Source organism: Caenorhabditis elegans, chromosome IV, assembly GCF_000002985.6.
Source record: "Caenorhabditis elegans chromosome IV".
Classification (NCBI taxonomy): Eukaryota; Metazoa; Nematoda; class Chromadorea; order Rhabditida; family Rhabditidae; genus Caenorhabditis; species Caenorhabditis elegans.
The window spans coordinates 9,136,337-9,149,527 of record NC_003282.8 but is presented as its reverse complement, the minus strand read 5'-3'; the positions used below and the strand labels follow the sequence as shown (position 1 = coordinate 9,149,527).

Genomic DNA, 13,191 nt, shown 5'->3' with positions numbered 1-13,191 from the left:
CTTATTCTGTGTGTCCATAGTTTGTAGTCTATGTAGTCTTTGTAGTCTGTGAAGTTTTGGCTTCTGGAGGGATAGTGAGTTAGGGTTAGTGTAGGGATATAGTCGGGGTACTGTAGTGGTACATTAGTGGTACGGTAGGAATACTGTAGGAGGGTTACGGTAGTTTCATAAAAAATTAATTTTCAGCCCCAGAAGTCGGGGGCCGCGCCGAAGGTGCGGTCCACGGCTGGCAAGCTATATTATTTTTCTTACGGTACTTATCAACTTTTTCAGAAGCCACCAAAAGTGTTGTTTTCATTGTATTTTGTTTCATCAGAGGAACAACTTCTTTATGTGTATTAGTTGGATAAATCAGTTGCCCATTTACTCCGACAATTCGTTCCCCGGTTTTAAGCCCAGCTGTTTCACCAATACTCCCTGCATAAACTATTCCAATGTAATGTCCAATAGTTTGGTTAGCATGAAGTTGAAATCCAAACTCTTCGAGTGATGAGTATTTGAACTGCAATTTGATTTTTCAACAAAGATTTTCTGAATAATTGGAAAATTTTGTTTTAATTCAAAATATCCGGAGCACATTTATTACCGAGACGCGAGATTATGCGATTTTTGGCCAAAAATACCGTACATGGCCATGCATTGACTTAACAAAGCAGATTTTTGTTAAATAAAAAAAAGGTATGCGCCTTTAAAGACTGCATTCTGTAATTTCAAACTATCGTTGGGTTTTTGAAAAGAGAATTTGAAATTACAGTACTCTTCAACATCGCATACTATAGTCGGTGTTGGAACCTTTTATTAGGAATCAGGTGTCGTTTTCATAAAATTGATAATAAAATTTGCATAAAAAAATGGGAATGCAAATTAAATTGGATTTTTTTCCAAATTTATTCCGATCGTGACTCAGATCTTCACATGAAAAGTGTTGTTCTTGGTTATCGCGTATGTACTACAATAATTTATTAAATAAAAGGAGCCAAACAAGAATGGATTTGCATTTGAAGAATGGCAATGAGAAACAGTGATGAGATGATAAAATTGGTTCAGGCGCTTCGAGACATGTATGCATCGAGCTCTGCGTCAAGTTGCTCCGCGGTTTTTGGTGGTTTTTGCTCACGAGCTGGTTTCTTGCCCTTCTTCACTGGTGGTTTGGCAGCATTTTGTCTTCTTGGCGGATTGGCCACTTTTCTGTTGATCGGCTTTCCAGATGACTGTCTGCGGTTGGGTGTTCCTCTGATTTCAGGTTTTCTGGCGAAATTGCTGGATTCGATGACAGCGAAGTGCATGACCTGAAAAATATACATAATGTTCGAATTTAAAAAGATCATATTCGAAAATAATTTTGACTATTCGAAAACGGGAAATTAGCCGGTCGTATGATGAGCAAAACCTTGTTACGCTTTTTGGCTGACGATGTTGCTTTTTAATACAATTTTTCGTCTTTGTGCTCCCAAAATTGGCAACTTTCGAAAATATTATTCTTGTTTATGAGAATTGAGAAGACACAAGTTAAAAGCGAAGGAATAATTGTGCAAGATTGTTTCAGAATTGAAAAATATCATTACCTTTCCATCAAGGGCAACTCCAGCAAACTTCTGAATAAGGCGATCTGCATCGTACTTCTTAAGAGTGATATCTCCGGTTCCAGCGGCTCCTCCATTTTCGTTGAAATTTACTGACACTTTGTGCAAATTAAAAGCACCGAATAACTCTTGCAAATCACTCGAGATTACAGTTTCGGCCAGATTCGAAATGTTGATTCTGACTTGTTTGTTGTCTGAAATCCATTGAATTATCATCAGTTGAATGTAGAAACACAGCAGATACCATTTGAAGATCCACCTGCTGATCTGCGAACAGTGTTTCCCATTCTTCCTCCACCGCGAGAAGTTCCCCCACTTTGACGTCGTGGAGTTCCGACATTTGATGCATTTCCTCTCTTTCTGATTCCTCCTGCTGATTTCTTGATTGGTTTCTTGACGACTTTCTTATTCTTTCTATTTGTTGAAATGATGTCCGAAAGGGACATATCAATTGCAGTGGCCTTCACCATCGTTGTGCTGAAAAATGAAGAAATGTTTTTCGAACTGAGAAAACGCAAACAGAATAAGTTACGAATTTCGAACTTGTTTGCAAACAGAAAGTTATACAATGAACGTTAAATATTAATAAACATATTTTAGTTTCAAAAGAAAATAACGACATATAGGAGCGTATTGAAAGGCTCGTCGATTAAATATTTTTACGACATTCAACTCACGAACAAATAACGTAAAAACTGACTAAAAATTGCGAAATTGGAGACTTTGTGTGTGAATTCGCGAATTTTCGCGCTTTTTTCTCGAGATTTTTCGCGGCGACGACACTCCGTTATTCCGCATTGCGCTTTGTTTAGCTCAAAGTTTTCTAGCCCATTGCGAAGTGTACTCCTCGAGAACAAGATTTTTCTATCCTAAATTTTCGAATTTCCTTTGCATTTTCTTATTTTTCCATTTTTTTTGCAATTTGTTGACATTTTAATCTCAACTAAAGCATAAAGAACAGTCTAACGAATTTAATTGAATTTCAAACCTATTTTTTTAATAAAAAAAATGGTTTTTCAGCTCTTATCTCCAAAATTTATCGTTTCGCATTTCATTAACAATTAAAGATATTCAGAATGGACGGCAGTGCAACTCCAGGGCCAGGTCAAGCTCATCTCAAGTCAAACAGTATGATCTACATTTGTGGAGGTATTTTTGTAATTTATATTAAAAGTAAAACTGAAAAGAAAATGAAAAATTGTGTGAATTGAAGAGATATATCCGGACAGTTTGTAACAAAAAAACTTGAATGCAGTTTTTAAATAGTTCCATTCCTGTAATTGTCATCATTTATTTCAAATTTCAGAATGCCACGCCGAAAATGAAATCAAACCGAAAGACGCCATTCGCTGCAGAGAATGCGGATATCGTATTCTATACAAGAAAAGATGCAGAAAGTGTAAGTTTTAAATTGTATAGAAAACAAAAATTCATTTTTGAACTTTCAGTGATGGTGTACGACGCCCGCTAATGAACCTGGCTGAACCTGTATCATTTTGTTGAATTTTAAATTTCATACTTGATCTTCGTATTTTTCTCATTTCATCACTTTCAAAAGCGATGAATTTTTCGAATTTTAACCGTTAACAATAAATCGTCGTTCTGCTTAATGACAGGTGTTCTGCATTCTAAGCACACAAATTAAGGACAAGAGCACCCGTGCGCCTGTGAATCTCCATAGCAACCAATGCTTTTCAACGCAACTCAGGCATTTGCTTGTTCTTGTCTAGTTCCACTTATTTTATAAAATGCGACCAAATTTACTATGGGTCGACAAAATTTTAGACGAAAACAATGAAGCTGGGTGAGTTGTTTAAAATTTCAAAATATTTCTTTCATTTTCAAAAACAAATGACACTGAAAGATAAAAAGACGAAAAGAGAATAGAGAAAATAGAGAAATTGTTCCTGAATTAGCTGCTGTGTGAGTGTGATCGATCTGATGCTGACGGTCGAAGTTTTAGTTTCTTATTTTCCGAAACGAAGGAAATTTGGCTTGCGGGATTCACGATCGAAGTTGTCGAATGAGCGTCCGAATCTGAAGAAATAATTTGATAATATTATAATTTTTGTTTTTAACATACCTCAAGAAGTTAGGATCTGCAGATCGTTTTCCGAATCTCAAGAAATTTGGATCAGCAGCGGCTTTTCCAAATCTCAAGAAGTTAGGGTCACTTCGACCTGAAAATGATTATCATTTAGAATCTTGATTATTTTCTATTTTGTTCCCTAACTGACTATCTTTATGAGAGGAAGCTTTGTTTGCAAATAAACTGAAATTTAGTTCGAATCGTTAGATCTGAAATGTTCTTCAAATCCAATCCATTCAAATACTCACCGAAACGAAGGAAGTTCGGGTCTCCGCTAGCCTTTCCGAATCGCAAGAAGTTTGGTTGAGATCGTCCGAATCGAAGGAAGTTCGGGTCTGAACCGGCTTTCTTTCCCAGCGACTTTACAGCTAAAAGAGCACCAAGTTGTGCTCTTTTTTATCAGAAAAAGGTTAGACTTACCTGCTGATCGCCCATATCTCATAAAGTTTGGCTTTCTCTTTTCCATCTTTTGCAGTGCCACCTCGGCATCACCATCGCAGTTTTCACCTGAAAATGAGGAAATATTATGAAAATTCATCAGATACCTTGGCAGGAAGGCGTTGCTTCAGACGAGCTTGCATGCCTTATGCCTGCCCGCCTATCTCTTATTTTGTACATTTAGGCGCAAAGTCTTGATTTACGCACAAGGTTCAACGAACACCCGTGCAGGCATGAGGCAGGCGAGACAGGCCTTTTTGTGATTACATAGCGGGTTTTCTAACGACCAAATATTCTAACAAAGACCCTAATTATAGAGTTAGAATATGTTTTCAGTTGATCTTAAGTTAAATTTTGAAATCAATCTAATTAAATGTTATAACCATGATTTTCCCCGTATTTGGAAGTTTTTTAAATCATTATCTAAATAACCTTATCAATTGTAGGCAATATTTTTTAAATGAATAGTATACTAAACCCTTCAATGAAATCAAAAGGAACAAACCTATAAAGTTCATCACTTCATTTTGCTCCATGGTGGAGAGCATCGAGAAGACCGTACAAAAGTCTGAAGTGGCTCCCGGTGTGCAACATTCTGCCGACACCTGAATAATAATTATAATTTTGAAATTATTAAATCAAGAAAGAAACCTTATAAGTAGCTGCCACAAGGAGTAATAACCCTACTTGGTAGAGCAGAGTCATGATAAAGTGAAGAAAACCAATGAAGATGTGAGCTATTTATAAGCCTTCTTTGCAAGTACCGTATCCAATCTTGAACCCCCCATGATGAGTATGAGTAGGATGATGATGATATTTACCACAAATAATTAATTTGATTTTAATATTCATATTGTATTTCTTGCATCTGGGGTCCGTAAGACGTGCTTGACGAGGACTAATTCCATTATGTTTTATACATCCAAAACGGGACACATTCTATGGATTGGAATTTCAGGAAGATGATGACGATGAAAAAGATTTCAAGAAAATTAGGCTTCCATGGGGAACAGTTTTTTTTTTTGGGTTTTTAGGAATTCCTTCAAAAATTGTGAACAATTAAATAGCTAGATTATCATTTTACCACATATTTTTTAAGAACCGGAAAACCTCAATTATAATTTAAAACGTATCATTTGAAATAGAAATTAATTTCCAGAGTTTGCATTTATGATCTCGCATTCAAACCAGATGGCTCTGAACTTTTGTTGGCTGCAGATAACAAAGTTTACTTGTTTGATGTTAATGAAGGTGGTCAAATGCAAACTTTGAAAGGTAAGTACGTTTTAAAATTATTTAGAGTAAGAATTCATTGAGCCCTTCTCTAACTCTAAATCAACTGAATTTCAGGACACAAAGATCTAGTATACACAGTCGCATGGTCACATAATGGCGAACTATTTGCATCAGGTGGTGCTGATAAATTGGTAATTTTGTGGAATGAGAAACACGAGGGAACTTTGAGATACAGGTTGGAATTTTTCCGAACAGACTGAGAATCTGGCTATTGCCATATTTTTTTAGCAAATTGTAGTTTTACAATTTTTGTTGAAAATTCAAAATTCGTAATACGAAATTGCAAAAATGTAATTATAAATTTCAGTCACACAGACGTAATCCAATGTATGATGTTCAATCCATGCAATCAAATTCTATTAACTTGTGCATTGAATGAGTTTGGATTATGGTCCACTGCTGATAAAAATGTGATAAAACAAAGAAGTGTAGTGAGATGTTGTAGTTGTGCATGGAATACAGATGGTACCATATTTGCAATAGGTCATGGAGATGGTACAATCACACTGAGAAAGGGAACTAATGCGGTAAGAAAATATTAATATCATTTCAATTTCAGAAAATGTACATATTTTACCGCAAATATTAGTTTAAAAAACGATATTTAAAATAGTTAATACATTAATTTAAAGACCGAGGAACCGTCAATAATAATTCAACGTGATAATGAACCAATTTGGGGTATTGCATTCTCATCAAATCGCACATTTGCATCAAGAGATTCACAAGGAAATCCAATGGGTATTGATGAAATAATGGCTGTAATTGATTGGAATAAGACACTTTCTTTTTATTCACTTGATGGAACGTTTATTGAATCAAAGAATTTGGAATTTGAACCGCATTGTATCAGTTATTGTTTAAATGGAGAATATTTATTGATTGGTGGATCGGATAAGATTCTAAAAATATACACAAGGAAAGGTCAGTTTTGAAAAAGGGAATAATTTTTTAATTTACAGGGAAAGCATTTCAGATCTCAATTAGACTTTTTTTTAATGAAACCTACGTTATTTGAAAGAGGAACTTCACACTAGGTCTCTGCAAAAAATTTAGCACTGAAACATTTTTCATATTTTAATTTTATTTTAATTTTTAATTCATATTTTAATTTTATTTATTTACTTTTTTAAAAATTCTTTTTGACTGAACCTCTTTCTATAATAGTGAACGTACTCCACTGCTGCTAAAGTAAGTTTTTTGCAGGAACTTAGTTTGGAGGCCCTTTTTCAAATAAACTAGGTTTCTTTCAGATGTCAAATCGTGACCTGAAATAATTGCCTTTAGTAAGTAGTTGTAGTAGGGAATTGAAAAATTAATTCCCACAATATTGAATGATCGACTGTTGAAAATAAATTTATAGGAGTACTTCTCGGAACAGTTGCTCAAATGGATCATTGGATTTGGTCAGTGACAGTACGTCCAAATTCTCAAACTGTTGCCATGGGATGTGTTGATGGAACTATAGCATGCTATAATTTGGTATTCTCAACGGTTCATTGCGTTGATCACGCAAGATATGCAAATCGGTTAGTTTCGTTTTTGATAAATGAAAAAGGTTTCACATCTTTTTGGCAATTGACGAAAATCACCTGATCTTTTTTCCAGAAAATCAATGACGGATGTATTTGTTCAAAATCTGGAGTATCGTACAAGTTCCAATATTTGTTGTCATGATCTTGTCAAGAAAATGTCACTTTATGACACAAAGTTGGCTGTTCAGCTTTCTGACAAAATTCAAATATATAAGCAAACTGGAGGTGTGTCTAAAAATGAAAGGAGAAAGCAGCTCAAGTACACATTACAAGACACTATTCGGAAGGATTTGTCATTTTCATTAATGGTGAGTTGAGGAAATTCTTTGATGATTTCAGTTTTCATAGTTGATTTTAAATAGTGTTATATCTACCATGGGGATTTTAGATCTGATTTCTTGAAAGTTTCCTCTAAAATGGATACATTCTAGTTAAGAACTTGATGAAGAACTTTGAAAAATCTTTTGATCAAAAAAAATTATAGGTTTGTTTCAAATATGGAAAAATGTGGATCAAGGTTCGGTAAGACTCGAGAAGCATAGAAATTGAAACATTTGCAAATCATAATTAGCAAGCAAATAATTATGTATTATATTCAATCTATTTTTCAGGTAGTTACACACGGCCATCTGGTGGTTTGCAATGATGAAAAATTAGAGTGTTATGATTTTAAAGGAATCAAAAAAAGATCATGGAATATGAAGTCAATTGTCAGGTATTTAAGAGTGAGTAACCTTCGTTATTTTTTAAAGTTTAAAAGACAAGTTTGCGGGTTATAAACATTCAAAAAATACATTGAAAAATACATTTAAAAGTTGCCATAATTAGAAATGTGGTTTTTTAACCAAACAAACCTTGTTTGGTAACTGATCTATACGATTTTTATTGGGTTGTATTATAAGTTATTTTCGCCAGTTAGCTATAGCTAACTGGCGAGAATAACTTTCAAAGTTTTTGAAACTGCAAATATTTTTAATATTTATTTTAGTCAATCCTACATCATTAATTGTAACCAACAAACTTTTAGGTTCTCGGTGGTCCTGCTCATCGTGAAACTCTTGTACTAGGAACCACAGATGGCGGTGTATATAAAGTATTCATTGACAATGATTACCCAATTCTTTTGGATTCCCGAAAGACGGCTATCAAATGTATTGACATAAATGCGAATCGAACAGTTCTTGCATCAATTGAAGATACACTTGTCTGTAAATGGTCAGATATTGCAACAGGAGAGACATTACTTCAAGAACCTGGATGTTACAGTGTTGTATTTAATACGGTTAATGAAAATTTATTCGCTTTTACAACAAATAACATGCTTCACGTGAGAACATTAGCTGCTCCAGGGCATACGACAAGAGGTGTTGGATATGTATTGGGATTTGTTAAAAATCGAACATTTTGTCTTGTTCAATATAATTTGATTCCCTTGGAAGTTCCATATACTATACATCTTTATCAATATATAGAACGAGGAGATTTCAAGTAAGTTATTAATTTGAAAATCGAGCTTTAATTTCAATTGTATCATTGTTTTTCAGAGAAGCCCTCCGAATAGCTTGCCTGGGAGTTGTGAAGAACGATTGGAAGTACTTGGCTAACAAGGCATTAGATGCTTTGGAATTTGATGTTGCACGGAAAGCTTACAAAAGAGTTAGAGATAGAAAGATGCTTCGGATGGTTTGGGAACTTAAGGTGGGTCCAATTTCAAATTAGTTAATTAGCATAACATAATGTTAAGTACATCACTTTGTACTTTCAGAAAATGAAATCAAACGGGGAACCGGATGCCATCCTTCGTGCTACAATCTTGGCATACACGAAGAAATTCAGAGAAGCGGCAAAAATATTCAAAGAAAATGGATTTGAGAATAGAGCGATGGAACTGTTTACGGATATGAGAATGTTTGATGATGTGCAGGTAAAATGTGTTTTCTTCTGAAAAGCTCTGAGATCATGCTCAATATGTTCTTCAATAACACCAAAAAATGGTTCTGGAAGTTATTCGTGAAAGAAAGCGGTGAAAGAAAACTAAGAAAATATTGCACATTCCCACATCATTTTGTTCAGCCGGAAACCCCGACTGAACTAATCCAAAATTTATCGTAAAAGACGCTTTCTTTCGAAAGGTCAGAACTCCGAATTACCTTGGTAACTGGGTTTTAAACCAACGAATATAAAATTGCTGAGGAGGTCACTTTGCGCGTGTACCGACAAAAAATGGGTGCGCGTGGAGCACCAGATAATTAACGTCTGCGACGAGGCTAGATGCATTTATTCTCACGAAAGATATGCCCTGGATCTGGATGCAAAATTTTTTTAGATTCTTGAAATTTTACTATTTTCGAAATATTAATTGTGTAAAAGTTTAATTATGAACAATTGAATTTCAGAAAAGAGTGAGCAATCTATCGAGTCATTAAAATTTTGACAAACAGTCGAGATGAAATAAACAACCTGAAACAGTAAAAACTTTTTTTTTCAATTTGAAGAAAATTATTAATTTTTTGAATTTGCAAATAAGATTCATAATAACGAAACCATAGCTCAAATTCAAAGTTGAAAATGTTTCTGACTGTTTCAGGTAGTTTATTTCTTCCCGACTGTTTGTTAAAACTTTGATGATTCTATGCCCTGCTCACTCTTTTCTGATAATTAATTGCTAATAATCAGAGAAAAAATATACAAACTTATTTTATAGAAAAAATATACAAAAATATACAAGAAAAAATATACAAACTTATTCTATAGAATAAGTTCGTATATTTTTTCTCTGATTATTAGCAATTAGTTATCAGAAGAGAGTGAGCAAGGCATAGAATCATCAAAGTTTTAACAAACCGTCTAGATCAAATAAACTACCTGAAACAGTCAAAAAACTTTTTTTAATGTTTTGAAGTAACAAAATAATACCGTATTTACTCTATTAGCATGCAAGACTTATTCTCAATTGGTCCGTAGGGGTGAAAGACTATCAGAGACTGCAAGACTAACTTTCTAATGCCCAATAAAAACAGTCAAAGTTTTTTATTTATTTTGAAAAATAAATTCAAGTTTTGAATTTGCCTAGAAGATTACGAATAACGAAATAATAACTTATGGGGTTATTCAAGTAGTGTCGGAAAATTAAAAAGTGTAGAAAAATTACGTCACAACCTTATTCAAGTAGATAAAAACATGTATTTAAATACATTTGTGACGTCACAAATGTATTTTAATACATTTTGCTACATTACTTGAATAACCCCATTAGAATCAAAGTTTGAAAAATACTTCTTACTGTTTCAGGTCGATCTCGACTGTTTGTAAAAATATTAATGCTTTTTATTACAATCAAATGAATATAAGAAAATGTAGGTTTTTTGTGTCAGTTTTCTTTTTTATTTATTTTAAGAGCAGAAAACTAGGACATTATTATGTTTAAATTATTTTTTATTTCAATGTGTAGAACTCAATCAAATTGCGAATGAATAAAATTCATAATGTTCAAAAATTTAACCGATACATATAATATTTCAAATATCTGTATGTAAACGAACTGTGAGAATTCTCATGAGAACAAAAACAATTGCTCAAATAATCAGCTATGCCAATTTTGAATCTATGTTTTCAGGAAGTAATGACAACAGCATCCGGAGAAACCAAAAAGATGTTAATGAGAAAAAGAGCAAGTTGGGCAAGAGATGCAAATCAGCCGAAAATAGCCGCCGAAATGCTTATTTCATCTGGAGATTTGGATAAAGCAGCTCTATTGATTATAGATAATGATTGGTTAGAATTGTAAGTTATAACAATAATTTCAGTTTTTGAAATACCGGAAATTAATGACTTTTCAGAGCCATCGAAATATCACATAAAATCGATAGGAGTGACTTGGAAACTATGAAAAAACTTTCAGCATATTTCATTAGAAAACATGAATTTGGTCTTGCTTCAAGGATTTTTCAAAGCATTAATGATATGAAATCAATTGTGGATATGCATGTTAACGCAGGGCATTGGACTGATGTAAGTAACAATTATTTTCAAAATCGTTTACTTATTCTGACTGCTCCAGGCATTTGCAATAGCTGACCGACATCCTAAATACGTGGAAGATGTTTATCTACCGTATGCAAGATTTTTGGCAGAACGTGATCGATTTGAAGAAGCACAAAAAGCATTTCATAGAGCTGGAAAAGAGCAAGAAGCAATGCATGTTTTGGAACAACTAACTTCAAATTCAGTTAATGAGAATCGATTTGCTGATGCTGGGTTGGTTTTCATTTTATTTTTTCTTAAGGATAAATTTGTTTAGTTTCTACTATTGGCTTCTGAGTCAGCAATATTTGGATCGAAGCCAAACTGAAGAGAACTTGACACTTCTGAATAAAGCCAAAGAAGCTGCTTCTTTGGCGGATGCTTATTACGCATACTATCCAGTTTTTATATTTTGTGTAAGTTGAGTAATTTGTAGATATCACTGCATAATTATTAATTCCAGAGTCAACCATTTTCCTTTGAACGAAATGAAAACATACTCAACATGGCCAGATATTTGACTTTTACTCCATATATTGACAACATTTCAAAAGTGTGAGTTTCAAGCTTGAATTCAAATTAGTTCTTATTATATTCAAAAACTTTCAATCACCAACAATTTCCGGTCTCATCAGGAATAACTTACAGATTTGTTTATTTCACAATTGCGAAAATAGCAAATGAAATGGGTGCTTATAAATCAGCTAGGACTGCACTTGACCAGCTGACAAATTTAAGAGTTTTACCGCAATTTGAACTGGATGGTCAAATTGAAGTTATGACATTGAACATAAGAGCCAAACCATTTACGGATGTGGAAAGTATGCAACCAATGTGTTACAGGTGAATGTTTACTACAGCTTTAACCTATAGGTTATTTATTTTTTTTTATTTACGCTCGCGAGGAGACGTGGAAAAAAGTTGAAGAAAAAAGAAAAATGTACAGACTTCAACAAAGTTATTTTGAAATGAAATGAAATATTTCCTGAAGCCTACAATTTCAGATGTGGTCTAAACAATCCTCTACTCGGTGGAATGTCGTGTATTCATTGTGAAACTCCATTTATCATATCATTCGTTTCATTCGATATTCTTCCCCTCATCGAATTCAAAATTGAAAATGATATTTCATTTGATGAAGCAAAAGAACTAATTGAAAGTGAACCACCTCTGTCTGACGATGATTATAATCCATTGAGAGGTCTCAAAAAGGGAATCAAAGAAATTATCCTAAATAGAGAATCATTGTCAAAACTGGAACAAGGACATGTTATAATTCAAACATTTCCACCTCCATTGGCTCCGAAATTCTTATTTAACGTTATGCCAAGTATAACAATTGCACAATGTAAAGGATGCAATAAGGTTGGTTGAATATAGTTAAATGAAAAAATACTTGTAAAACATGCAAATTTTCAGGTTTTCGATTTGGACGATTTTGAAATGGCATGCCTTCGAAAAGGACATTGTCCGTTTTGTAGAACATCATATGATCGGAATGAAGCATTTTTCGTCGACGAAGAGGAAGACGAAGATAATACGAATATTCCAAGTTTTGGACAATTCTCAAGATTCTCATAATTTATTCTTTTTTTTTGGAGTAAAATTATTTTGACTAAAAATTTATATTTATCTTAGGCAACTAAATTTATTTTCAGGAAAAAATATTCTGCAGGAATTGCATTTGTACTTTTGAATTTTGATTCCGGAACCAATCTTCTTTGCAGTTGCAGTACATCTTGACAATTGAACAATCGCCAATGTAAACTCAAAAATCGTAGTTGAAAATTCAGAGAGTTCAAGTTACTTTGATGGAATAGTCAATACTTACATACAACACTAAAATGTAACTTTAGATTTAAAGATATATCGAAAAATTCAACAATTGTAAAACAACGATGAAAAATACTTTGCTCCTGATCTTCTAATAGTATCACTCAATTCGAGACAATCACAGAAATGTAAAAAAAATTAATGAATATTTTTTCACTGAACGAGCAAATGTGGCAGTTAGTACAAGAAAATCTACCTTCTCAAGATTTGTCGTAGACTTGCCGTGACCCTAACCAGAGTGTATTAAAAAACTTATAATTAGTGTTAAACAAGATTGAATAAAATAGTATAACACTCAAGACTTTAAATATTTTTTGAAATTTTTTATTTTTCAAACATTAAGCAGGATATTAAAATTAGGTAAAGCTCATTAAATTGTATAAAAAAATGTCTA

The 13,191-nt window shown here is 33.4% G+C and overlaps 4 protein-coding genes, 6 non-coding genes and 1 pseudogene across 14 annotated transcripts; 3 read left to right on the top strand and 8 right to left on the bottom strand.

The window, feature by feature from the left end:
- Positions 1-230: 230 nt before the first annotated feature.
- F23B2.9 lies at positions 231-579 on the bottom strand (annotated as a pseudogene). The gene is made up of 2 exons: positions 523-579; positions 231-480 (listed from the first exon to the last, which is right to left on the bottom strand). Coding segments are annotated over exons 1-2 (307 nt in total).
- Positions 580-948: 369 nt separating this feature from the next.
- On the bottom strand, positions 949-2,060 carry aly-2 (Chromatin target of PRMT1 protein C-terminal domain-containing protein). The gene is made up of 3 exons (NM_069193.7): positions 1,828-2,060; positions 1,566-1,777; positions 949-1,289 (listed from the first exon to the last, which is right to left on the bottom strand). Exons 1-3 carry the CDS (start codon positions 2,051-2,053, stop codon positions 1,044-1,046), a joined length of 684 nt encoding a protein of 227 aa, NP_501594.1. The 5' UTR covers positions 2,054-2,060; the 3' UTR covers positions 949-1,043.
- A 598-nt stretch (positions 2,061-2,658) lies between these two features.
- rpb-12 (DNA-directed RNA polymerases I, II, and III subunit RPABC4) lies at positions 2,659-3,194 on the top strand. 2 transcript variants are annotated; one of them, NM_069192.2, is made up of 3 exons: positions 2,659-2,732; positions 2,890-2,982; positions 3,032-3,191. In NM_069192.2, exons 1-3 carry the CDS (start codon positions 2,660-2,662, stop codon positions 3,052-3,054), a joined length of 189 nt encoding a protein of 62 aa, NP_501593.1. In that variant the 5' UTR covers position 2,659; the 3' UTR covers positions 3,055-3,191. The 2 variants fall into 2 exon arrangements, with proteins under 2 accessions (NP_501593.1, NP_001380171.1); NM_001392364.1 differs by having other exon boundaries at positions 2,689-2,727; positions 2,888-2,982; positions 3,032-3,194.
- A 122-nt stretch (positions 3,195-3,316) lies between these two features.
- Positions 3,317-12,595, top strand: daf-10 (Intraflagellar transport protein 122 homolog). Its single transcript, NM_069190.4, has 19 exons — positions 3,317-3,387; positions 5,270-5,385; positions 5,461-5,581; positions 5,714-5,933; positions 6,039-6,330; positions 6,770-6,935; positions 7,015-7,249; positions 7,553-7,666; positions 7,969-8,429; positions 8,486-8,639; positions 8,707-8,865; positions 10,558-10,724; positions 10,781-10,952; positions 11,002-11,198; positions 11,242-11,380; positions 11,428-11,519; positions 11,613-11,807; positions 11,969-12,329; positions 12,384-12,595. Exons 1-19 carry the CDS (start codon positions 3,332-3,334, stop codon positions 12,543-12,545), a joined length of 3,579 nt encoding a protein of 1,192 aa, NP_501591.2. The 5' UTR covers positions 3,317-3,331; the 3' UTR covers positions 12,546-12,595.
- Positions 3,400-4,823, bottom strand: flp-1 (SQPNFLRF-amide; the record flags this gene model as incomplete). 3 transcript variants are annotated; one of them, NM_182277.9, is made up of 6 exons in its annotated part: positions 3,400-3,620; positions 3,667-3,763; positions 3,921-4,007; positions 4,093-4,179; positions 4,616-4,715; positions 4,762-4,815. In NM_182277.9, the coding sequence occupies 6 exons, from the start codon at positions 4,813-4,815 to the stop codon at positions 3,551-3,553; spliced, it is 495 nt and encodes a 164-aa protein (NP_872077.1). In that variant the 3' UTR covers positions 3,400-3,550. The 3 variants fall into 3 exon arrangements, with proteins under 3 accessions (NP_872077.1, NP_872078.1, NP_501592.1); NM_182278.7 differs by having other exon boundaries at positions 3,403-3,620; positions 3,921-3,941; NM_069191.8 differs by having other exon boundaries at positions 3,406-3,620; positions 3,921-4,040; positions 4,762-4,823.
- On the bottom strand, positions 8,107-8,127 carry 21ur-9145. Its single transcript, NR_056373.1, has one exon.
- sls-2.11 lies at positions 9,005-9,113 on the bottom strand. Its single transcript, NR_002660.1, has one exon. It is a non-coding gene; the product is annotated as a small nuclear RNA sls-2.11 (small nuclear RNA).
- 21ur-5883 lies at positions 9,343-9,363 on the bottom strand. Its single transcript, NR_056372.1, has one exon.
- 21ur-8153 lies at positions 9,567-9,587 on the top strand. Its single transcript, NR_056371.1, has one exon.
- Positions 9,748-9,768, bottom strand: 21ur-10351. The gene has a single exon (NR_056370.1).
- Positions 12,304-12,324, bottom strand: 21ur-14828. Its single transcript, NR_056369.1, has one exon.
- Positions 12,596-13,191: the final 596 nt, after the last annotated feature.

Excerpts from the sequence above, each read along its gene's own strand:
- rpb-12 (NM_069192.2), top strand. The coding sequence starts at position 2,660 with ATGGACGGCAGTGCAACTCCAGGGCCAGGTCAAGCTCATCTCAAGTCA. Across the intron at positions 2,733-2,889 it reads TATGATCTACATTTGTGGAG|AATGCCACGCCGAAAATGAA; the intron begins GTATTTTTGTAA and ends TTCAAATTTCAG. Across the intron at positions 2,983-3,031 it reads CAAGAAAAGATGCAGAAAGT|TGATGGTGTACGACGCCCGC; the intron begins GTAAGTTTTAAA and ends TTGAACTTTCAG.
- aly-2 (NM_069193.7), bottom strand. The coding sequence starts at position 2,053 with ATGGTGAAGGCCACTGCAATTGATATGTCCCTTTCGGACATCATTTCA. Across the intron at positions 1,778-1,827 it reads AGCAGGTGGATCTTCAAATG|ACAACAAACAAGTCAGAATC; the intron begins GTATCTGCTGTG and ends AATGGATTTCAG. Across the intron at positions 1,290-1,565 it reads GAGTTGCCCTTGATGGAAAG|GTCATGCACTTCGCTGTCAT; the intron begins GTAATGATATTT and ends TATATTTTTCAG.
- daf-10 (NM_069190.4), top strand. The coding sequence starts at position 3,332 with ATGCGACCAAATTTACTATGGGTCGACAAAATTTTAGACGAAAACAAT. Across the intron at positions 3,388-5,269 it reads GACGAAAACAATGAAGCTGG|AGTTTGCATTTATGATCTCG; the intron begins GTGAGTTGTTTA and ends ATTAATTTCCAG. Across the intron at positions 7,667-7,968 it reads CAATTGTCAGGTATTTAAGA|GTTCTCGGTGGTCCTGCTCA; the intron begins GTGAGTAACCTT and ends ACAAACTTTTAG.